The 24515-nt window shown below is 43.2% G+C and overlaps 1 protein-coding gene across 1 annotated transcript in view; it reads right to left on the bottom strand.

Annotated features, from left to right (window-relative positions):
* Window positions 1-854: 854 nt before the first annotated feature.
* Window positions 855-24515, bottom strand: part of ND-B15 (NADH dehydrogenase (ubiquinone) B15 subunit) — a 31766-nt gene continuing 8105 nt past the window's right edge. Inside the window, exons 2-3 of the mRNA XM_070090209.1 lie at window positions 9155-9298; window positions 855-1171 (exon numbers count right to left, since the gene is read on the bottom strand). Of these exons, the coding sequence (XP_069946310.1) occupies window positions 1103-1171; window positions 9155-9298 (213 nt within the window). The 3' untranslated portion in view covers window positions 855-1102. The remainder of the gene's footprint in view (window positions 1172-9154; window positions 9299-24515) is intronic.

Genomic DNA, 24515 nt, shown 5'->3' on the forward strand with positions numbered 1-24515 from the left:
ATATGTGTATGCTTCTAGACTGTTGTATTCTGAGCACCTCTGCAAAAACAGTGATAATGTGCGAGTGTGGTGAAAGTGTTGAATGATGATGAAAGTATTTTCTTTTTGGGGATTTTCTTTCTTTTTTGGGTCACCCTGCCTCGGTGGGAGACGGCCGACTTGGAGAGAGAGAGAAAAAAAAAAAAAAAAAAAAAAAAAACTTCTCTACAGGGATGGAAAGATTTTGTGGCAGCCCTTGCCAGTGACCCAACTTATACAGTATTAGGCCACAAAGCCTCTATCAACATATTGCATTTCTCCATACTGTCATACTCTTATACAGACCCAACACAAAGTTTATTTTTCTGAAACTGAAGGATCTACATTGAAATTTTGTGGCTGCTGTGTAAGAGGCCTGTAATTATTTCATTCAAAGCAGTGCTAAATCAATAGGGGTCAAAGTAGCTGGGGGAAAGAAAGCAATCAAATTCAGACCAAGTGAGTCTTCAAATTTCTTAAAGAGCCCTTCACTGGAATCAAGGTAGGGAAAGTAGGGATATACACAAATAACCCGCATAGAGAAGAGAGGAGCTTACAACGACGTTTCGGTCCGACTTGGACCATTTACAAAGTATCGTGTATCGTTCCAGTCATGGTATTGTGACTTCTTGTTATTTGTAAGGGATATATGAACCAATAGAATTATATTCATGGCCATACAGCACCTATAAATGATTAAGAGGTTGTGTCTAATGGGCAGTAAAGGATACATCTGCTGAAGAAAGACAAAAGTGCATTTTAACTGGTGCATAAACCTTTTATGTAATTATCAATCACCACAAGGGGAGAATAACATGCTAAGGAAAATAAAAATCTTTAATATTACAATATTTATTACCTTTTACTCACGATCCTGCAATGCTATTCTGTATATACACATGTGGTTGTAGACTTTTCTCATACAGGTTCATCTTTGAAAGGCAATCCCAAATACATGAAATTCTTTAATTTATAATAAATACACTGTACAGTTTAAAAGGCTCATTTCAAAAATCATAAAGGTCACAATAACAAGTGGATTACCAAAATATCGAACTAGAGATATTGCTTTCATCTTCACTTCTTACACGAACTTGAATTCTCTGTCTGCGTATGACAATTGCCCAGTGCGACACTTGTGTTCAAACTTCTCCTGCAAAATAGAAAAATTAAATAAAAAATGTTATGGTACAAGTTCACAATTTAAACTTTAAAAGTCAGTAAACAATTGTAATAATAAAGTTCAAGTGTTTAGTGAATTAAAACAATGATTAAAATAATGATTTTAACTTGCTAATTTGCATGGAGAGTACTGTAGAGCCTTAACTTCCAAATGCATCAGTTATACTGATAATGCATACAAATGAGGGACATATAGGAAAACTTTTTTTTTATGAATGCCAACAGTTACCATATGCGTAATACACTGTACAGTGGTACCCAGAATTTCGGCCATAATTCATTCCAGGAGTCTGTTCGAGTGCCGTTGACAAATGAATTTGTTCCCATAAGGAATAATGTAAATTAGATTAGTCCATTTCAGATCCCCAAAAATACACTTACAAAAGCACTTACAATAATACACTTACATAATTGTTCGACTTAAGAGCTGCATAAAACTCGGTGTACCACTGTACTACTAAACTCATGGGATTTATACAGCTTTTTGAGGAATGGGAGGTAATCAGGTTAAGTCCAAGAAAGGAGAGGTTGGGTTCAATTCTTTGGATCAAGAGTCTCTCATGGATATCAAGGAACCTCTCTAAAGGGGCTGATCTGCAGTTACAAACAGGTAACATGTAAACATCCTTTGTAGTATCATTAGTTACAAACAACTTGTTCATAAACTAAAACACTGTGGACTACCACATGTTCATAAGTTGGGGCCCTACTGTACAGAGAAGGAAGCCATAAATTTAAAAATGTTAGAGCTATGAACATCCACACTTATGAATGAGGGCCATAAGAAATGACTCACAAAATCGTAACATGAATTGCAAACAAATTACAGAATGAGTTGAGACTCAAACTCAAGCAAGGTAGTCCTAAAACTTGCAGGCCAATGTAATAACCACTGGTCCATGCCAACCTAACAAGATTAATTCAACTAGGTATATTTCTACATGCCATAGGAATGTTAGCATACACCCCATATTTTCTGTTAAAAACAGGAGAATCTGCATCAAAGATGAGATTTTCAGTAAGAAGACTGGATAGAACAAGTGTGTTGGGGCAGTGCAGATGTTGGAATCAATTAGGATATGATCAAATTACAATGCAAAATGATTCCTCACAGAATGGGGCCAAGCATTTTTCCACGAGGCGTCCGTGAGAGAGATGCATGTGGCCGACATGCAAGACGAAGAGTGCAGTCTTATAAATATGACAGCAGTGGTAAAAATGAAAGGGGGTAAAATGAAAGGGGGTAAAATGAAAGGGGGTAAGGCAGCCGGGATTGATGGGATAAAGATAGAAATGTTAAAAGCAGGTGGGGATATAGTTTTGGAGTGGTTGGTGCAATTATTTAATAAATGTATGGAAGAGGGTAAGGTACCTAGGGATTGGCAGAGAGCATGCATAGTTCCTTTGTATAAAGGCAAAGGGGATAAAAGAGAGTGCAAAAATTATAGGGGGATAAGTCTGTTGAGTATACCTGGTAAAGTGTATGGTAGAGTTATAATTGAAAGAATTAAGAGTAAGACGGAGAATAGATAGCAGATGAACAAGGAGGCTTTAGGAAAGGTAGGGGGTGTGTGGACCAGGTGTTTACAGTGAAACATATAAGTGAACAGTATTTAGATAAGGCTAAAGAGGTCTTTGTGGCATTTATGGATTTGGAAAAGGCATGTGACAGGGTGGATAGGGGGGCAATGTGGCAGATGTTGCAAGTGTATGGTGTAGGAGGTAGGTTACTGAAAGCAGTGAAGAGTTTTTACGAGGATAGTGAGGCTCAAGTTAGAGTATGTAGGAAAGAGGGAAATTTTTTTCCCAGTAAAAGTAGGCCTTAGACAAGGATGTGTGATGTCACCGTGGTTGTTTAATATATTTATAGATGGGGTTGTAAGAGAAGTAAATGCGAGGGTCTTGGCAAGAGGCGTGGAGTTAAAAGATAAAGAATCACACACAAAGTGGGAGTTGTCACAGCTGCTCTTTGCTGATGACACTGTGCTCTTGGGAGATTATGAAAAGAAGTTGCAGAGATTGGTGGATGAATTTGGTAGGGTGTGCAAAAGAAAATTAAAGGTGAATACAGGAAAGAGTAAGGTTATGAGGATAACGAAAAGATTAGGTGATGAAAGATTGGATATCAGATTGGAGGGAGAGAGTATGGAGGAGGTGAATGTATTCAGATATTTGGGAGTGGACGTGTCAGCGGATGGGTCTATGAAAGATGAGGTGAATCATAGAATTGATGAGGGAAAAAGAGTGAGTGGTGCACTTAGGAGTCTGTGGAGACAAAGAACTTTGTCCTTGGAGGCAAAGAGGGGAATGTATGAGAGTATAGTTTTACCAACGCTCTTATATGGGTGTGAAGCGTGGGTGATGAATGTTGCAGCGAGGAGAAGGCTGGAGGCAGTGGAGATGTCATGTCTGAGGGCAATGTGTGGTGTGAATATAATGCAGAGAATTCGTAGTTTGGAAGTTAGGAGGAGGTGCGGGATTACCAAAACTGTTGTCCAGAGGGCTGAGGAAGGGTTGTTGAGGTGGTTCGGACATGTAGAGAGAATGGAGCGAAACAGAATGACTTCAAGAGTGTATCAGTCTGTAGTGGAAGGAAGGCGGGGTAGGGGTCAGCCTAGGAAAGGTTGGAGGGAGGGGGTAAAGGAGGTTTTGTGTGCGAGGGGCTTGGACTTCCAGCAGGCATGCGTGAGCGTGTTTGATAGGAGTGAATGGAGACAAATGGTTTTTAATACTTGACGTGCTGTTGGAGTGTGAGCAAAGTAACATTTATGAAGGGATTCAGGGAAACCGGCAGGCCGGACTTGAGTCCTGGAGATGGGAAGTACAGTGCCTGCACTCTGAAGGAGGGGTGTTAATGTTGCAGTTTAAAAACTGTAGTGTAAAGCACCCTTCTGGCAAGACAGTGATGGAGTGAATGATGGTGAAAGTTTTTCTTTTTCGGGCCACCCTGCCTTGGTGGGAATCGGCCAGTGTGATAATAAAAAAAAATGGTAAAAAGATAACCAGAAACCCAAATATGGTTTGCCAGTGGCTGTGATGGGTCAAGAGATTACTGGACTACCCCTGTGCAAAATTGGGAGGTATGAACAGCTGGCTAAATGGCTGAGTCTGCCTGTTCATTACCCTGAACATCAAAGAGTACAGGGACCCAGTAAAAAATGACATCTGTGTTTACTAGAAATGCAGCATAACCAAAGTAGTGCAGTGGTACCTCGGTATATGTCCTTAATCAGTTCCAGGACCTTGCACTTATACCAAACAGGACGTATACTAAACGAATTTTCCCACAAGAAATATAGGGAAAACGATTAATCCGTTTCCATGAAAAAAAATCCTATTGTTATTGGCATATTTTACACTGATGGGGTTGTATAAAATAATTTAAACACTGCTTAATACTAAAACATGTAATTTAAAGTGCTTAATACTAAAATACATACATAAATACAAAGAATTAGATGAAATAAATGCAAATTTAACCTCACTTTACTTTGCTGAAAAGAGTCAAATGCCTATTAGGATAGTGCTGAGAAGGGAGGAGGCAATGTTATTGTTTGGAAAGAGAGTTCCCTTCTCTTCTTTGACCTGTTGATCCATGGCCTGAATGAGAGGAGTCATGTTAGGGGGGTTAATGAATTTACTAAAAAATTATATGAAAAAACACAATCACATGAAAATTCAGAGTTACAGTGCAGGCTGTTCACTGAATAGTAGCAACAGGCACACTTATGCCAGTGGGCAGTCATGGCTTTGTCTTGAGAGAGTGGTAAACAAGGGTAGCACGCGGTGCCATGACTGATTTTGATCCATACAAGTTCTAGTACGCAAGTGGTATTCCCAACAAAGGTCATATACGAAGCAAAAATTTTCGCGTCTAAACAGGATGTATACCAAGTTGGACTTATTCTAAAGTGGACATATACCAAGGTACCACTGTATATGTATGTAGGCCAACGAAATGAAGGAATCGAGTTTCTGGATAGCCTGTGACACACTGTTCGTGTATGAACAACTACAGTGATGAGGGGGCCATTGATACAATGTGTATGATGAACATGACAGTTGCCTACAACTCGGATATGACAACAATGGCTGAGCCTAATAAATGACCTTTGTGATTTAGCCAGAAAAAGCTGCTGTATACTCAATTTCACTGGGAGATTTAGAACCATCAGTATACACTGGAACAGCACGACAATGAGACAGAAAGCAATCAAGAAAGAGCGAGTGTGAAGTTACGGTGGGTAATTGAGCTTTCACACACGGAAGTGGGGAGGAATAAACATGAATCATTGAGACTTCCTAAGGAGGGAGAGAAAAGTAGGATGCAGGGTGGATGGAAAGGGAGGTAAATTAAGGGATGGCAACAGGGGGAAAAGGGAAGGCCAGTTAAAATTCCTTGGTTCATGAACCCCTCACTGGCATGAAGGAACTGCCCTTGAGACATCCATTTTCAAATCATACAGATGGAGTTGTAGCCCAGTGCATCTTAGATTTATAAAGTTGTAAAGATACATTTAATACTGCCAAGCTACATGTCATCCTAAGTGTACTTGCCAGAACGGTTGCAGATGCATGTTACATACCTATCTTGACATGAAGTCATCTGTGCTATTTCTGGGATATTAGGGTGTAACCAGACGTGTGAACCTGGTCCCCCCCCCCCCCACTTCATTTAACAATGAAAGTTTTACTAAATTCTATTCCCGTACAATACAACCATTACAATATTCACTCTGCTGAGGATCCAGCATCATTATTCATACTAAATGATATGTTAAAGGAAATATTCTTCACCAAGCGGACATAAACCAAATCTTCAAATGGGCCACTCAAAACAATATGAAGTTCAATGAAGAGAAATTTCAACTACTCAGATATGGAAAACTTGAGGAAATTAAAACTATCAGGGTATACAACAAATTCTAACCATACAACAGAGCGAAAAAGTCATGTGAAGGACCTGGGAGTGATAATGTCAGAGGATCTCGCCTTCAAAGACCACAACACTGTATCTACCAAATCTGCTAGGAAAATGATAGGATGGATAATGAGAACCTTCAAAACCAGGGATGCCAAGCCCATGATGATGCTCTTCAAACTGCTTGTTTTCTCTAGGCTGGAATACTGCTGTACACTAACTGCCCTCTTCAAGGTAGACAAAATTGCCGACCTGGAGAGTGTACAAAGAGCTTTCACGACACACACAAGTACGATAAGGCACCTAAATTACTGGGAACGGTTGAAGTCCCTGGAAAGCAGGCGAGAGAGAGACATGATAACATAACTTGAAAAATCCTAGAGGGATTAGTACCAAACTCACACATGAAAATCACTCCGTATGAAAGCAAAAGACTCAACAGAAGATGCAACATTCCCCCAATGAAAAGCAAGGGCACCATGAGTACACAGAGACAACACAATAAGTGTCAGGAGCCCAAGACTGTTCAACTGCCTCGCAGCATACATAAGGGGGATTACCAATAGACCCCTGGCTGTCTTCAAGAAAGAACTGGACAGGTACCTACAGTCAGCACCTGACCAGCCGAGCTGTGGTTCATACATCAGTTTGCATGTGAGCAACAGCCTGGTTGATCAGACCCTGATCCACCATGAGGCCTGGTCTCAGACTGAGCCATAGGGGTGTTGACCTCTGAAACCCTCTCCAGGTATACTCCAGGTATACCTAGAGGGGGTTGTTTCATCATTTCAGCTGAGAAAATAAAAATATGGTGATCAATCAGTATTCCTTAGGTGGGCTGGAACCAGTGTCACAGTCAGGATATCAATCTTGGGAGGGCTTAGAAATCATAAGATTCTGTAAAAATCAAGTACAGCCTCTCCTCACTTAACAACAGAGATCCGTTCCTAAGACCACATCGGTAAACAAATTCGTCGCTAAGTGAGGAGCACACTATAATGGTAGTGGGTTTATGTCAGCCATCCTTGATATTTTTTAATGTCACTTTTGCACCATTTATAACATTTCTGGAATATTTTTAAATGTTTATGCAGTAGTGTACTGTATACTCTAATAAGTAGAGGAAATCAGCTCTAATATACATTATTTAGGTATGCATACTGGTCAGAGAGCCCGTCATAAGCCTGAGGCGTTGGTAAACGAGTACGTCGCTAAGCGAGGAAAAGGCTCTAATTCATTACAGTACCATAGTGACAACTTGGTACCTGACTTGCTCTACCTTTGTATCATTCAAGCTAATGCCTGAATTTACATTTCTGTACATTACACTACAGTTTTACAAATATTTGACTCTTAAGAAAAAAATATCACTGTCACTACTACAGCATTATTTATTTTATTTTATTAAGTTAACACATCGGCCACTTCCCACCAAGGCAGGGTAGTCCAAAAAAGAAAAACTTTCATTTTTATACAGTATTATTTGTATGGCTGAACATACCAACTCATCTTGTAAATAACTCAGCACTTTAAAATACATAATCAACTTTCTCCGAGGACTTAGTATTTCACATAAATAAAGAGATAAATAAATGGAATGGTTGGATTAGCTCCTGGACCCTTTATATGAAATGCCAATGATATCAAAGTTTACAAGTCATCAATTGGTCAGAGGTAAAAAAAATTAGTAAATTATTGGCAAGCACTAGTCTAACATAATCCAACCTAAAATGTTGCATAACTCATGGTTATACTATAAATCATCAACCTGCTATATGATGTCAGTAATTTAAAAGCTCAGTAATTTTACCAGGTACCATCATATGCTTCTGTAATCATCTTGACTACTGCTCATAAAAAAAGGCATTGGCTACATTATACGTCTATTAACCCTTTCAGGGTTTTGGCCGTACTAGTATGGCTTACACACCGGAGTTTTTGACGTACTAGTACACCTAAATTCTAGCGCCTTCAAATCTAGCGAGAGAAAGCTGGTAGGCCTACATATGGAAGAATGGGTCTATATGGTCAGTGTGCACAGTATAAAAAAAATCCTGCAGCACACAGTGCGTAATGAGAAAAAAAAAACGACCGTGTTTTTGGATTAAAACAGCGACTTTGCACTGTATTTTCGTATGGTATTTATTGTTGTATTCTAGTTTTCCTGGTCTCATTTTATAGAATGGAAGACATTTTACAGAAATTGAGATAATTTTGACTGGTTTTACAATGAAAAGTACCTTGAAATTGAACTCAAAGTAGCAGAAATGTTCAATTTTTACCAAAGTTCAAAAGTAAACAAATCATGCCAAGCGTCCAATACACATCAACTGGCAAGTCTAATATTTTTTCACAAGTGCGCTGATATTATTTACACCATTTCTACACTAATGCAGTAGTCTGCATAACAGTAAATCTTCTATTTTTTGTAAGAATAAAAATTCAAAGTGGAAAGCCAAAGAAATATAAGAGGGGCCTGGGGATGTGACTAATGAACAGAGAACTTATTTTAGTGCCAGGAATGTCTTTCTTGTTTATTCTGGACCCTATTCAGAAATTGGCATCTTTTGAAATTTGTGTGAAATTGGCAAAATTGCTAAATTCTGACAACTTTATTGGATAGTTGAAATCGGTAAATGGGTGGTTTCTTGTACTCATTCGATAGAAAAAATGGAGTTCTAGCGAAATAGTTGTGATTTTTGTCGACTAGTACACTGGAATTGGCCGAAAATAGGGCTCAAAGTGGGCAAAATCGCCGATGCCTAAACATCGTCAAGACCACTAAATTTGCAAGAGCATAATTCCCTAAGTTTTCCATCAAATTTCATACTGTTGGTGTCATTACGATCCGAGAACAAATCTCGGAGAGGGCCTAGGGACCCTGAAAGGGTTAAATCAAACATTACAGGAAAAATCTTGATTTTAAATACACACTGTAGCTTATGCTTAACTTAAGCCCTACTTAAATTTTTATTTAGACTTTTGATACATAACATACAATTCATTCAATTAAAATAGAATTACTGTACGTACTTTATCTTTCTTCAGCAACCAGGCATAACCTACAAAAGGAACAACAATCATGGTGAACCCAAGAAGTGAAGTACGTGGTGTCGGTTTAAAGTGATCATACTGTGTAGCTTTCATGGCCATAAAACGCTGCATTGCTGGATCAAACTGGAAAAAAAATATAAGTTTATTTATCTACAGGTGCATATAAGTAAAATTATAATACACAGTAATATGCATGTAATCTGCCTAACATAACCCAATCTACGCATATCCAGCTCACACCAAAAAATTCTCACCTGGCGGCTAAAGCTCTCGCTTCACAAGGCGAAGGTCTGGGTTCGATTCCCAGCGAGGGCAGAAACAGTGGGAGTGTTTCCTTACACTGGTTGTCTATGTTCCCCATCAGCAAAATGGGTACCTGGGTGTTAGTAGACTGGTGTGGGTTATATCCTAGGACAAAACTGACCTAATTTGCCCAAAATGTTCTGCATAACAAGCTGCTTTCTATATACTAGTAGTATGTCACAGATGTCAACTAGGCCTGTATACCATGTACATGTACTTGTAGAAATAAAGATATTTATTTATTATTCTTTATTATTAATACATCGGTCATCTCCCACCAATGCAGGGTAGCCCAAAAAAGAAAAACTTTCATCATCATTCATTCACTGTCTTGTCAGAGGCACACTTACACTACAGTTATAAAACTGCAATATTAACACCCCTCCTTCAGAGTGCAGACACTGTACTTCCCATCTCCAGGACTTAAGTCCTGTCTGCCGGTTTCCCTGAATCCCTTCAGAAATGTTACCCTGCTCACACTCCAACAGCATGTCAAGTCATAAAAACCATTTGTCTCCATTCGCTCCTATCTAACATGCTCACGCATGCTTGCTGGAAGTCCAAGCCCCTCGCAAACAAAACCTCCTTTACCTCCCTCCCTCCAACCTTTTCTAGGCCAGCCCCTACCCTGCTTTCCCTCCACTACAGATTTATACACTCTCGAAGTCATTCTATTTCCTTCCATCCTCTCTACATGTCTGAACGACCTCAACAACCCCTCCTCAATCCTCTGGATAATAGTTCTGGTAATCCCGCACCGCCTAATTTCCAAACTACGGATTCTCTGCATTATATTCGCACCACTCATTGCCTTCAGACACGATATTTCCACTCCCTCCAGCCTTCTCCTTGTTGCAACATTCACCACCCATGCTTTGCACCCATATAAGAGCACTGGTATAACTATACTCTCATACATTCCCCTCTTTGCTTCCATGAACAAAGTTCTTTGTCTCCACAAGTTCCTAAGTGCACCACTCACCTTTTTCCCCTCATCAATTCTATGATTCATCTCATCTTTCATAGGCCCATCTGCTGACACATCCAGCAGATGGGCCTCCTCCATACTCTCTCCCTCCAATCTGATATCCAATCTTTCATCACCTAATTTTTTTATCCTCATCACATCACTCTTTCCTATATTCACTTTTAATTTTCTTCTTTTACATACCCTACCAAACTCATCCACCAATCTCTGCAACTACTCTTCAGAATCTCCCAAGAGTGCAGAGTCATCAGCAAGATATTATCATCATCATCTACAGGTGCTGTAACTTAAATAGGAATCCGATGGAAATGAGACAGTCCTCAATGATGTACTACTATTTTAACCTGGGTGGATAACTCTCCAGGTTACAAATACAAACAAAATCTATTCTTAAGGGATACCTCCCCCCCCCCAGAAAAAAAAAAAGTGTAAGTGACTTATTTCCATTGGGGTCTTCAATGATGTCAGAGCTTCATGTTTACTGATTGGGTCAAGTTGGAGCAAAGAGACAATGACAAAGTGATGTCATCTACCAGTACAGGCCATATATCAGTACAGGGTCAGCTACCAGTACAGGATCAACTACCACTACAGGATCAACTACCAGTACAGGATCAACTAACAGTACAGGAACAACTAACAGTACAGGATCAACTAACAGTACAGGATCAACTAACAGTACAGGATCAACTAACAGTACAGGATCAACTAACAGTACAGGAACAACTAACAGTACAGGATCAACTACCAGTACAGGATCAACTAACAGTACAGGATCAACTAACAGTACAGGAACAACTAATAGTACAGGAACAACTAACAGTACAGGAACAACTAACAGTACAGGAACAACTAACAGTACAGGAACAACTACCAGTACAGGAACAACTACCAGTACAGGAACAACTAACAGTACAGGAACAACTAACAGTACAGGAACAACTAACAGTACAGGAACAACTACCAGTACAGGATCAACTACCAGTACAGGATCAACTAACAGTACAGGATCAACTAACAGTACAAGAACAACTAACAGTACAGGAACAACTAACAGTACAGGAACAACTACCAGTACAGGATCAACTACCAGTACAGGAGGTGCTGTCCTGGGAGACAGTAATGGTGAAGCTTGGGATTTTGTCCAGGTAGTCGGGAATTATACGCAGGAAGGAATACATATAAATGACCTCATAGGGGACAGGAGCCGTAGTAGGGAAACAAGTGTAGTCAAAGATAAGATAAAACCAATATTGCAAACTAGAAATACCACAGGAAATAGCAAACAAGAGGACTCCACTAGTAATAGTGAGGATATATTACCAAAAACAACTGGTGGGAGCTCCATTGTTGGTGCTAGGGAGGATAGGAATAAGACAGGGAAACATGCACCAACAGGGAATACAGTCACAGAAACCCAAGGCAAACACAAACCAAGCCTGTGTACATACTATGCACTTGGTATCTGCAGGCATGGGAAATCTGGAAAAACAGACGGGACGTGCAACTATGACCACCCTAGAAAATGCCATGCCCATATGACAACAGGAAAATGCAAACTCCCTTCCTGTAAGCTTTTTCACCCTGAACTGTGTACCTCTTCAGTACAGGAAAGACTGTGCTATAACTTAAATTGCCAGGCATACCATCTAAAGGGTACAAAAAGATACAAAACATCCAGGCCATGGGAAAACCTGGGTAGCCACAGCCACCCAAGAGGGAGAGGTTTTTTAGTGCCAGGAAGGAAAAAAAACTGGCAGGAAATGGCAGAAATCGTACACCAAATCCAGTCATTCCTGGAGTGGAACCACAGTCAATGGCCTCCACTCCAAACCAACAGATACAGATCCTAATGCCGAAAAAAAAATCCCCCCCCCAGTACCAACAATACCACCAGTCCGATGACATTCTTCTTTGCAAATATACAGGGTCTAAAGCCAGCAACAAACAACAAAATACCTTTCATCCGTGGACTGCTTGCAGAGGTAAAGGCAATGTTCGCAGCTTTCACTGAGACCCACATAAAGGATCACTTGGACAACGAAATATGGATCCCAGGTTACAACCTATACAGATGTGACAGAGTGAACAGGCAAAAGGGGGGGGGGTTGGCCTGTACATTGCAGAGTCACTTGTTTGCACAGAACTGCTTAATGCCTCAAATGATGTAGTGGAAGTTTTAGCAGTAAAGGTCGAGAACCAAAACCTAATCATTGTGGTAGTCTACAAGCCTCCGGATGCAACATCCCAGCAATTCCAGGAACAGCTGTTAAAAATTGACCACTGTCTGGAAAATCTTCCAGCTCCTGCACCCAACATCTTGCTCCTGGGGGATTTCAACTTAAGGCACCTAAAATGGAGGAATATAGCAAATAATATTGTTGCAGTAATAACACCAGGAGGCAGCTCTGATGAAAACTCACACGAGCTTTTAAATCTCTGCACAAAATTCAATTTAAACCAGCAAATAATAGAGCCTACTAAACTGGAGAATACACTAGACCTCATCTTCACTAACAATGATGATCTGATAAGAAATGTCACCATATCAAAACAATATACTCAGATCACAACACAACTGAGGTTCAGACATGTATGCGTGGAGCCCCAGACCGACATAATGAGACTAGTCACGAGGGAGCATTCACCAAATTCAACTTCAATAACAAAAACATAAAGTGGGACCAAGTAAACCAAGTCCTAACCGATATAAGCTGGGAAGATATACTAAGCAACACAGACCCCAACTTATGCCTAGAACAGATTAACTTGGTGGCACTCGATGTATGCACAAGGCTTATTCCTCTAAGAAAAAGGAGGAGTAGACGTAAAATAGAAAGAGACAGGCGCTCCCTTTACAGGCGACGGAAAAGAATAACAGAGCGGCTAAAAGAGGTCAATATATCCGAAATGCGTAGGGAGACACTGGTCAGAGAAATAGCAAGCATCGAACTTACGCTAAAGGAATCTTATAGGAGTCAGGAATCGCGGGAAGAACTAAAAGCCATAAATGAAATCGAAAGAAACCCAAAGTATTTCTTCTCCTATGCCAAATCAAAGTCGAGAACAACGTCCAGTATTGGGCCCCTACTTAAACAAGATGGGTCCTACACAGATGACAGCAAGGAAATGAGTGAGCTACTCAAGTCCCAATATGACTCAGTTTTTAGCAAGCCGCTAACCAGACTGAGAGTCGAAGATCAAAATGAATTTTTTATGAGAGAGCCACAAAATTTGATTAACACAAGCCTATCCGATGTTATCCTGACGCCAAATGTCTTCGAACAGGCGATAAATGACATGCCCATGCACTCTGCCCCAGGGCCAGACTCATGGAACTCCGTGTTCATCAAGAACTGCAAGAAGCCCCTATCACGAGCCTTCTCCATCCTATGGAGAGGGAGCATGGACACGGGGGTCGTCCCACAGTTACTAAAAACAACAGACATAGCCCCACAAAGGGGGCAGTAAAGCAACAGCAAAGAACTACAGACCAATAGCACTAACATCCCACATCATAAAAATCTTTGAAAGGGTCCTAAGAAGCAAGATCACCACCCATCTAGAAACCCATCAGTTACACAACCCAGGGCAACGTGGGTTTAGAACAGGTCGCTCCCGTCTGTCTCAACTATTGGATCACTACAACAAGGTCCTAAATGCACTAGAAGACAAAAAGAATGCAGATGTAATATATACAGACTTTGCAAAAGCCTTCGACAAGTGTGACCATGGCATAATAGCGCACAAAATGCGTGCTTAAGGAATAACAGGAAAAGTCGGTCGATGGATCTATAATTTCCTCACTAACAGAACACAGAGAGTAGTCGTCAACAGAGTAAAGTCCGAGGCAGCTACGGTGAAAAGCTCTGTTCCACAAGGCACAGTACTCGCTCCCATCTTGTTCCTCATCCTCATATCCGACATAGACAATGATGTCAGCCACAGCACTGTGTCTTCCTTTGCAGATGACACCCGAATCTGCATGACAGTGTCTTCCATTGCAGACAGTGGAAGGCTCCAGGCGGACATCAACCAAATCTTTCAGTGGGCTGCAGAAAACAATATGAAGTTCAACGATGAGAAATTTCAATTACTCAGATATGGTAAACATGAGGAAATTAAATCTTCATCAGAGTACAAAACAAATTCTGGCCACAAAATAGAGCGAAACAACAACGTCAAAGACCTGGGAGTGATCATGTCGGAGGATCTCACCTTCAAGGGCCATAACATTGTATCAATCGCATCTGCTAGAAAAATGACAGGATGGATAATGAGAACCTTCAAAACTAGGGAGGCCAAGCCCATGATGACACTCTTCAGGTCACTTGTTCTATCTAGGCTGGAATATTGCTGCACACTAACAGCACCTTTCAAGGCAGGTGAAATTGCTGACCTAGAAAATGTACAGAGAACCTTCACGGCGCGCATAACGGAGATAAAACACCTCAATTACTGGGAGCGCTTGAGGTTCCTAAACCTGTATTCCCTGGAACGCAGGCGGGAGAGATGCATGATTATATACACCTGGAAAATCCTAGAGGGACTAGTACCGAACTTGCACACGAAAATCACTCACTACGAAAGCAAAAGACTTGGCAGACGATGCAACATCCCCCCAATGAAAAGCAGGGGTGCCACTAGCACGTTAAGAGACCATACAATAAATGTCAGGGGCCCGAGACTGTTCAACTGCCTCCCAGCATACATAAGGGGGATTACCAACAGACCCCTAGCAGTCTTCAAGCTGGCACTGGACAAGCACCTAAAGTCGGTTCCTGACCAGCCGGGCTGTGGCTCGTACGTTGGTTTGCGTGCAGCCAGCAGCAACAGCCTGGTTGATCAGGCTCTGATCCACCAGGAGGCCTGGTCACAGACCGGGCTGCGGGGGCGTTGACCCCCGGAACTCTCTCCAGGTAAACTCCAGTACAGGAACTACCACCAGTACATGATCAACTACCAGTACAGGATCAACTACCAGTACACGAACAACCAGTACAGGAACAACTACCAGTGCAGGATCAACTACCAGTAGAGGATCAACTACCAGTACAGGATCAACTACCAGTACAGGAACAACTAACAATACAGGATCAACTACCAGTACAGGATCAACTACCAGTACAGGATCAACTACCAGTACAGGATCAACTACCAGTACAGGAACAACTACCAGTACAGGAACAACTACCAGTACAGGAACAACTACCAGTACAGGAAAAACTACCAGCACAGGAACAACTACCAGCACAGCTGTATAGCCCTTGTGGCTTAGCGCTTCTTTTTGATTATAATAATAATAACTACCAGCACAGGATCAACTACCAGTACAGGATCAACTACCAGTACAGGAACAACTACCAGTAAAGGAACAACTACCAGTACAGGATCAACTACCAGTGCAGGAACAACTACCAGTACAGGGTCAACTACCAGTACAGGATCAAATACTAGTACAGGGTCAGCTAACAGTACAGGAACAACTACCAGTACAGGATCAACTACCAGTACAGGAACAACTACCAGTACAGGGACAACTACCAGTACAGAATCAACTAACAGTACAGGAACAACTACCAGTACAGGATCAACTACCAGTACAGGATCAACTACCAGTAAAGGAACAACTACCAGTACAGGAACAACAACCAGTACATGATCAACTACCAGTACAGGATCAACTACCAGTACAGGAACAACTACCAGTACAGGAACAACTACCAGTACAGGATCAACTACCAGTACAGGATCAACTACCAGTAAAGGAACAACTACCAGTACAGGATTAACTACCAGTGCAGGAACAACTACCAGTAAAGGGTCAACTACCAGTACAGGATCAACCAGTACAGGATCAACTACCAGTAAAGGAACAACTACCAGTACAGGATTAACTACCAGTGCAGGAACAACTACCAGTAAAGGGGTCAACTACCAGTACAGGATCAACTACCAGTACAGGAACAACTACCAGTACATGAACAACTACCAGTACATGATTAACTACCAGTGCAGGAACAACTACCAGTACAGGGTCAACAACCAGTACAGGAACAACTACCAGTACAGGATCAACTACCAGTACAGGATCAACTACCAGTACAGGATCAACTACCAGTACAGGAACAACTACCAGTACAGGAACAACTACCAGTACAGGATCAACTACCAGTACAGGAACAACTACCAGTAGAGGATCAACTACCAGTACAGGAACAACTACCAGTACAGGAACAACTACCAGTACAGGATCAACTACCAGTACAGGATCAACTACCAGTACAGGATCAACTAAGAGTTGTTCCTGTACTGTTAGTTGTTCCTGTACTGTTAGTTGTTCCTGTACTGTTAGTTGTTCCTGTACTGTTATTGTTCCTGTACTAACAGTACAGGAACAACTAACAGTACAGGAACAACTACCAGTACAGGATCAACTACCAGTACAGGATCAACTACCAGTACAGGATCAACTACAAGTACAGGATCAACTACCAGTACAGGATCAACTACCAGTACAGGATCAACTACCAGTACAGGAACAACTACCAGTACAGGATCAACTACCAGTACAGGAACAACTACCAGTACAGGATCAACTACCAGTACAGGAACAACTACCAGTACAGGATCAACTACCAGTACAGGATCAACTACCAGTACAGGATCAACTAACAGTACAGGAACAACTACCAGTACAGGAACAACTACCAGTACAGGATCAACTACCAGTACAGGATCAACTACCAGTACAGGATCAACTACCAGTACAGGATCAACTACCAGTACAGGATCAACTACCAGTACAGGAACAACTACCAGTACAGGATCAACTACCAGTACAGGATCAACTACCAGTACAGGAACAACTACCAGTAAAGGAACAACTACCAGTACAGGAACAACTACCAGTACAGGATCAACTACCAGTGCAGGAACAACTACCAGTACAGGGTCAACTACCAGTACAGGATCAAATACTAGTACAGGGTCAGCTAACAGTACAGGAACAACTACCAGTACAGGATCAACTAACAGTACAGGAACAACTACCAGTACAGGATCAACTACCAGTACAGGGTCAGCTAACAGTACAGGAACAACTACCAGTACAGGATCAACTACCAGCACAGGATCAACTACCAGTACAGGATCAACTAACAGTACAGGATCAACTGACAGTACAGGATCAACTACCAGTACAGGATCAACTACCAGTACAGGATCAAATACTAGTACAGGATCAACTACCAGTACAGGATCAACTACCAGTACAGGATCAACTATCAGTACAGGATCAAATACCAGTACAGGATCAACTACCAGTACAGGATCAACTAACAGTACATTAACAACTACCAGTACAGGATCAACTACCAGTACAGGATCAACTACCAGTACAGGATCAACTACCAGTACAGGATCAACTACCAGTACAGGATCAACTACCAGTACAGGAACAACTACCAGTCATTCGCTGCCTGACCACGGTGGAGTGCGGTTGTGCTCGGCACCCCTCTGCTGTCTTCAGGCTAGCTCCCTCAGTACATCAACAACCATTGAGTATTATTATTATTATAATCAGAAAAGAAGCGCTAAGCCACAAGGACTATACAGCGCTGCAGGGCAGGAAGGAAGCGAGGGCATCAGGTGGCAAAAGGGAGATGGATGAGTAATAGGTCACGGATAACAGCGGGGTAGTGGATGGTGAAAGGGTAAAGGGCAGCAAGAGACCGAACTAGAAAGGGCTGAGGGGAGTGCGAAAAGTATCATCAGAGTTTGTGGAGTAAATCAGTCGTTGTCAAGAAGTCAATGAGAGAGTCAGGATTAAAGGAGGGTCCATCAGCAAGAAGGGAAGGTAAAGAGAGAGTAGTAGAACGAAGACGACGTTGGAGGTAAATTCTGCGTGCTCGTTGATAGAGAGGGCAGTCTAACAGAATGTGGCTAATCGATACTGGAACTTGACACTGCTCACAGAGAGGAACAGGGTGCCTCTCCATGAGATACCCATGAGTAAGACGAGTGTGGCCAATGCGAAGGCGGGAGAGAGTGGTCTCCCAACCTCGGCACTGATGACAAGAAGACGGCCAGTAACCTATGCTCGGTTTAATAGAATGAAGTTTGTTACCGAGCAGAGTTGACCAACGTTGTTGCCAACGGGTGCGAAGGTGGGTAGCTATTGCAGCAAAATAGTCCAGAAATGGAACACCTCGATAGGAAATTGGTAGGTCATGCACTGCTGACCGCGCAGCAGTGTCTGCCTGTTCATTGCCCTGTACGTCGACATGACCAGGGACCCAACAAAAAACAATATCTTTATGTTTGGTAGAGATACGGCGTAGCCAAAGTTGGATACGGAGAACTAGGGGATGAGATGTATCAAATTTTCGTATAGCCTGTAGAGCACTAAGGGAGTCTGAGACTACTACAAATGATGACACAGGCATAGATGCGATACGAATAAGTGCTGCAAGAATGGCATACAGTTCAGCAGTAAAAATGCTAGCTGAAGATAGTAAATGCCCCCGCACGACGCTGTCCGGAAACACTGCTGCGAATCTGACGCCGTCTGAAGACTTAGAGCCATCTGTGTACACAGCGGTGGCATGAGAATGGGAGTGGAAGTGATCAAGAAAAAGAGAGCGGGAAGCCACCGTAGGCAGTTGAGCTTTCGAGCAAGGGAGTGAGAAAGAACAGACCCGAACAGCTGGAACTTCCCAGGGGGGTAGGGAAAAGTGAGATGCTACATGAACATATAAAGGTGGTAACTGAAGGGAAGACAAGAGTGAATGTAGGCGAAGAGAAAAGGGACGGAGCAAACAGGGGCGGCGAACGAATAAAGAATGTCTACTAATATCGGTGACCATTCTATAAATGGAAGGATTGTGTAGATCGTGAGAGCGTACATAGTAGCGAAGGCAATGGGCATCACGGCGATCAGACAAGGATGGAACATTTGCTTCTGTATAGAGGCTCTCAACAGGGGAAGAGCGAAAAGCACCAAGGCACAAACGTAAGCCTTGGTGATGGATAGAGTTAAGGCTAGAGAGAGTAGCAGGAGAGGCCGCGGAATAAATCTGGTCACCATAATCGAGTTTCGATAAAACGAGGGCTGAATGTAGGCGAAGCAGAGTTCGACGATCGGCTCCCCATGAAAGATGAGCAAGGGTTTTAAGAAGGTTTAGCCGGCTGTGACAAGTTGCCTTCAGAGAGGTAATGTGAGGTTTCCAGGATAACCGACGGTCAAAGAGAAGGCCTAGAAACCTGACTGTATCACGTTCGGGGATACGGGAGCCATAGAGATACAAAGGATGATCGGAGATAACAGAGCGTCTAGTGAAAGTAATTTGGTGAGTTTTGGTACTTGAAAATTTAAACCCATGCGTGGTGGCCCAAGTGGAAACACGGTCGACCGCATGCTGGAGAGAAACTGCAATAAGGTGACAGTCAGCACCTGCACAAGCAATAGCGAAGTCATCAACATAGAGTGATGACCAAATATTGGGTGGAAGAACAGAGGCCAAATCATTTATAGCAAGGAGAAACAGTGTTGTGCTTAGAACACATCCCTGAGGGACACCTTCAGCTTGGACGAAGTCCGGGGAAAGAACATTATTGACTCGAACACGGAAATGTCTGTCAGTTAAAAAGTTCTTAAGGAAGGATGGTAGATTGCCTCGGAGGCCTAAGGAATGGGCCTGGGCCAAAATATTATACCTCCAAGTTGTGTCATATGCCTTCTCAAGGTCAAAAAATATGGCAATAACTGAGTGATTATTCGCAAAGGCATTACGAACATACGTATCCAAGCGTAGTAAGGGGTCTATGGTAGAACGACCCTTACGAAAGCCATATTGACTAGCGGAGAGACTGTTGTGAGTCTCTAAATACCACATTAAACGTCGATTTACGAGGCGTTCCATCACTTTGCAAACTGCACTAGTAAGAGCGATGGGGCGATAGTGGGAGGCATCATGTCCTGTAGTACCCGGTTTGCGGAAAGGGAGAACAATGGCAGATTTCCACAGCTGGGGAAGAACTCCTTGTGCCCAAATAAGATTGAAGAGGTGTAAGAGGACTACAAGGGCTGACCGATGTAGATGTTGTAACATACGAATATGAATGTCGTCAGGCCCAGCTGCCGATGATCGGCAAGCTGAGAGCGTTGCCTCCAGTTCTTGAAGTGTAAAAGGCACATTATACTGTTCTTCTCTGAGAGTAGAAAAGTCCAAGGGTACTAACTCTCTGGCAGACTTTGAGGAAAGAAACGAGGGGCATAGATGGAGCCCTCGGGAAATACGGACCAGATGTGTGCCAAGTTCAATGGCAACGTCGAGAGGGTTTGCTACATCAACACCAGCGACCCGTAGAACAGGAGCCGGGTCAGGAGAGTATTTACCACTCAATTTCCTCACTTTTTTCCAGACTGCACTCATAGAAGAAGCAGAGGTGATGGTGGAAACATAGTCTCGCCAACAAGTGCGTTTAGCTTCACGGATGACACGGCGAGCGATCGCACGCTTCTGCTTAAAATCAAGAAGTCTCTCAGCGGTTCTATTGTACCGGTACCTGCCCCATGCAGCACAAGCAGGAGACCACCAAGGCACGCACTTCTGAGAATGCCTGCCTGAGGTTTGGGGTATAGAATGAGAAGCTGCGGTATAAACTGATGTCGAGAAGATGTGTAGGAGCTCATCAATGGAGGATGAAGAAGGAACCTCACTAAAAGCAGTGAGGTGTGAGTAAAGATCCCAATTTGCCCGATCAAATTGCCAGCGAGGGCTACGGAAAGGTGGTGAATAGGAAGGAGAAGTAAGAATGATCGGAAAATGATCGCTGTCATGTAAGTCTGGTAGAACAGACCAGGTGAAGTCTAGTGCAGTGGAGGAAGAGCAGACTGATAGATCGATGCAAGAGAGAGTATGAGTACGAGGATCAAAATGGGTGGGAGTACCCGTATTTAAAACATGGAGGGGGTGAGAGGCGAGAAAAGCCTCCAACTGAATGCCACGTGAGTCACAATGAGACCCCCCCCCCAGAGGAAATGGTGGGCATTAAAATCACCAAGTAACAGAAGTGGTGGTGGTAAGGATGAAACAAGAAAGGCAAAGTCTGGGATAGAAAATGCTCGAGAAGGAGAGAGATATAAAGAACATATTGTAAACCACTTATTTAAGTGGATACGGGCTGCAGTGTAATGCAGCGAGGTATGGACAAATAGTTGACAGTACGGAATATCATTGCGTAGAAGAAGGGCACTTTCATTAAAGGTCCCATCTGAGAAAGGATCCGAAGAATACAATAAATTATAGCCTGAGATAGGTTGGAAAACAGCCGAGTGTAATTTTGGTTCTTGTAAGCAAGCACCAACAGGGGAAAACCTGGAAAGCAACATCTGAAGCTCACCCCGATTACCCCTGAGGCCGCGGATATTCCACTGTAAATAGGCCATGATTGGCGATGAAGAAAATATCAGGAATCTGTAGGTAAAGGCACCTACGGACTAGAGGGGTTAGAAAAGTCAACGTGTGGTGGCATTGGAAGACGTTCAAGTAGCGAAGAAACGGAGCGTTGCGAAGAATGGGGTTGTGAAGATGGAGGAGAGGGAAGAGAAGGAACAGGAAGTGAATCAGTGTCCATTGAAGGTTTAGTCTCTGCAATATATTCTGAAATGGCTTCAAGTGTTTCTGAATTCAAAGATGTATGGGAGACCATATTGGAGATAGAAGGAGGAGGGTGAGTAAAGATTGGGACAGTAATGGACTGTACCAAAGTAGAGGGGGAGGGAAGAGTGTAAGGGACTGGAGATGAAGTGTAGGGGGGGACAGAAGAGGCAGAAACCTGGGAGGTGGCAGAAGAGGGAGAAACTTGGGAGGGGACGGGGGTGGAAGGCATAGTACGAGGAGGAGGGTGAATCTCCACACTTGTAATAGAGCCAGAGAGAGGGGAAGAACTAGGTACAGAGACTGGAAAGGTAAAGTGTGGAGGTGGAAGAAGGGAAGGAAGGGGCAAAGAAGACTTGGGCAATGTGGATTTTTTGGACTTCTGTGTAGAGGGGCGATTGGTATTAGGTGTCGTACGAGGTCTTGTCGATACTGGGGCTTGTGAGGAAGGACACGAAGATGTGAGAACAGACTGAGTTGTAGTCGGGACGTCAGAGCCAAGGACAGCAAAAGGATTAGATGCCGTAGTGGCTATGGGAGGGGTAACAACAGAGGAGGCTGCAGAAGATGGGACCCCAGAAGTGGGGGGATGTTTGGAAACACGAGAATAAGAAACACGGGGTAGTCTCCCTTGGAGGCGGAGATGAGTAACTGCCATAGCATAAGGGAGACCTTCTGCCTCTTTGAGGCAACGGATTTCACGTTCATTTAAGTAGACCTGGCAACGGCGGGAGTATGAAGGGTGAGCTTCATTACAATTAAGGCAAGATGGAGGTTGATTGCAAGATGTATTAGAATGGTCGTCGGCACCACAGACTGGGCATTCGGCCATAGATCTGCAATATTTCGCTGGGTGACCAAAACGCCAGCAATTTCTACATTGTTGCGGTGTAGGTATCACCTTTCGAACTTGTAACCGATGTCCCGCGACATATACAGAGGACGGGAGTTCTCGGCTGTCAAAAGTTAAACGAGCCACATTGCAAGGGTAACGTCTCCTCCCCCGGGCAGGAAGGACATAAGTGTCTACTTTGAGGATTGGGAGATCCTGGAGTTCCAGCTGTTCAAAAATGTCATTGCCACATGACTGGAAATTCTGTTGGACTATGGTATGGGGCAGAATGACAGTACCACTACAAGAATTGAGAGAAAGATGTTTTTCAATAGTGATAGGAGTAGTATCGATATTCGAAAGGAGAGAAAGATCATGAGCTTGGGTAGCATTCTGGACAGTGACGATGCTCGTACCGCTCTTGAGAGCGTGAAATGAAATATCTCTGCCAACATGACGCAGGAGCGCTTTGCCAATACTATGGTCAGAAAGGTAGGCAGAAGAAGAAGTTGGTCTTAAAGTAAAGAATTTAGTCCATTGTGTGGTCCGAAACTGAGCGTGGAGAGGGAGTGCTTGACGTGTCGGTCTTTTCCGAGTAGAATGGGAAGGTAACGAAGGAGCATCATCAGGAGATTGACGTTGGCATTTAGGAGTAGGACCGGAGTTGGTCCGGCATGAAATGGGCGGGCGATTCGAAAATTGCCGTACCGTAGAGGGAGAAGCCGGAAGCATAGTCAAAGGAGAGCGGAGTTCAGACAAATCGAAGGAGTCAGTCGAAGCCCCGGTACCTGAAGCGGGTGAGGAAACAGCACCAGCAAGAGGTACAGGGGCATCAGGAGTGTCCGAAGAGTGGTCTAAACACAAGGCAGGGTCAGAATGGGGTGCGGTATCAAGAAGGGGCCCGGGGGTAGTGGTTTCATGGACTAGGGCTGCCATGGTTAGGTTACTCCTTTGCTTTTTGTTTTTAAGAAAAAAAAAGAAAGAAGAAAAGAAAATAAAAATAAAAAGAATAAAAAAAGGGGGGAGCGGGGAGGAATAGTTCCTAGGAGGAATGAAAGGGCTGGGAATCTCCCTCCGCGCCCAAGAGGACCTCAACACCGCTAGTAGCGCAGATGCAGCATGGAACCCGTGCCATACCCTACCCTTCATGCCAGTAAACCAGCAATCCGGGATAGCAACCTCACATCTGCCGAGCTACCTCGGTGGACAAAAGAGAGGGCGGCCGGATATCCGCCACAAAGCATACCTCCTTCGGCCACCACCCCCGGAATCCGAAAGGTGGCTTCCAGAGATACACCCGTCGCCTGAAAGATACCCAAAGCTACTCCGGGATACCGGAGAGGGATCGGGACATCCCTAGGCAATCCAGATTCCACGGCAAACTACGCCACCGCCAAGAACCTCAACGGAATGGGATGGACCCCAGTGTCCTTTCCCCTACCTAGGAACTAGCGCGCCTGTGGGAGAAATCCCAAAGGCCAAAAAGAGGAAGGGCAAAAGGGAGGAGTGGGGAGGAGGAGGAGGAATGGAAAAAGGGGAGGATGGGGAGGATGG

This window comes from Cherax quadricarinatus, chromosome 31 (genome assembly GCF_038502225.1).
Source record: "Cherax quadricarinatus isolate ZL_2023a chromosome 31, ASM3850222v1, whole genome shotgun sequence".
Classification (NCBI taxonomy): domain Eukaryota; kingdom Metazoa; phylum Arthropoda; class Malacostraca; order Decapoda; family Parastacidae; genus Cherax; species Cherax quadricarinatus.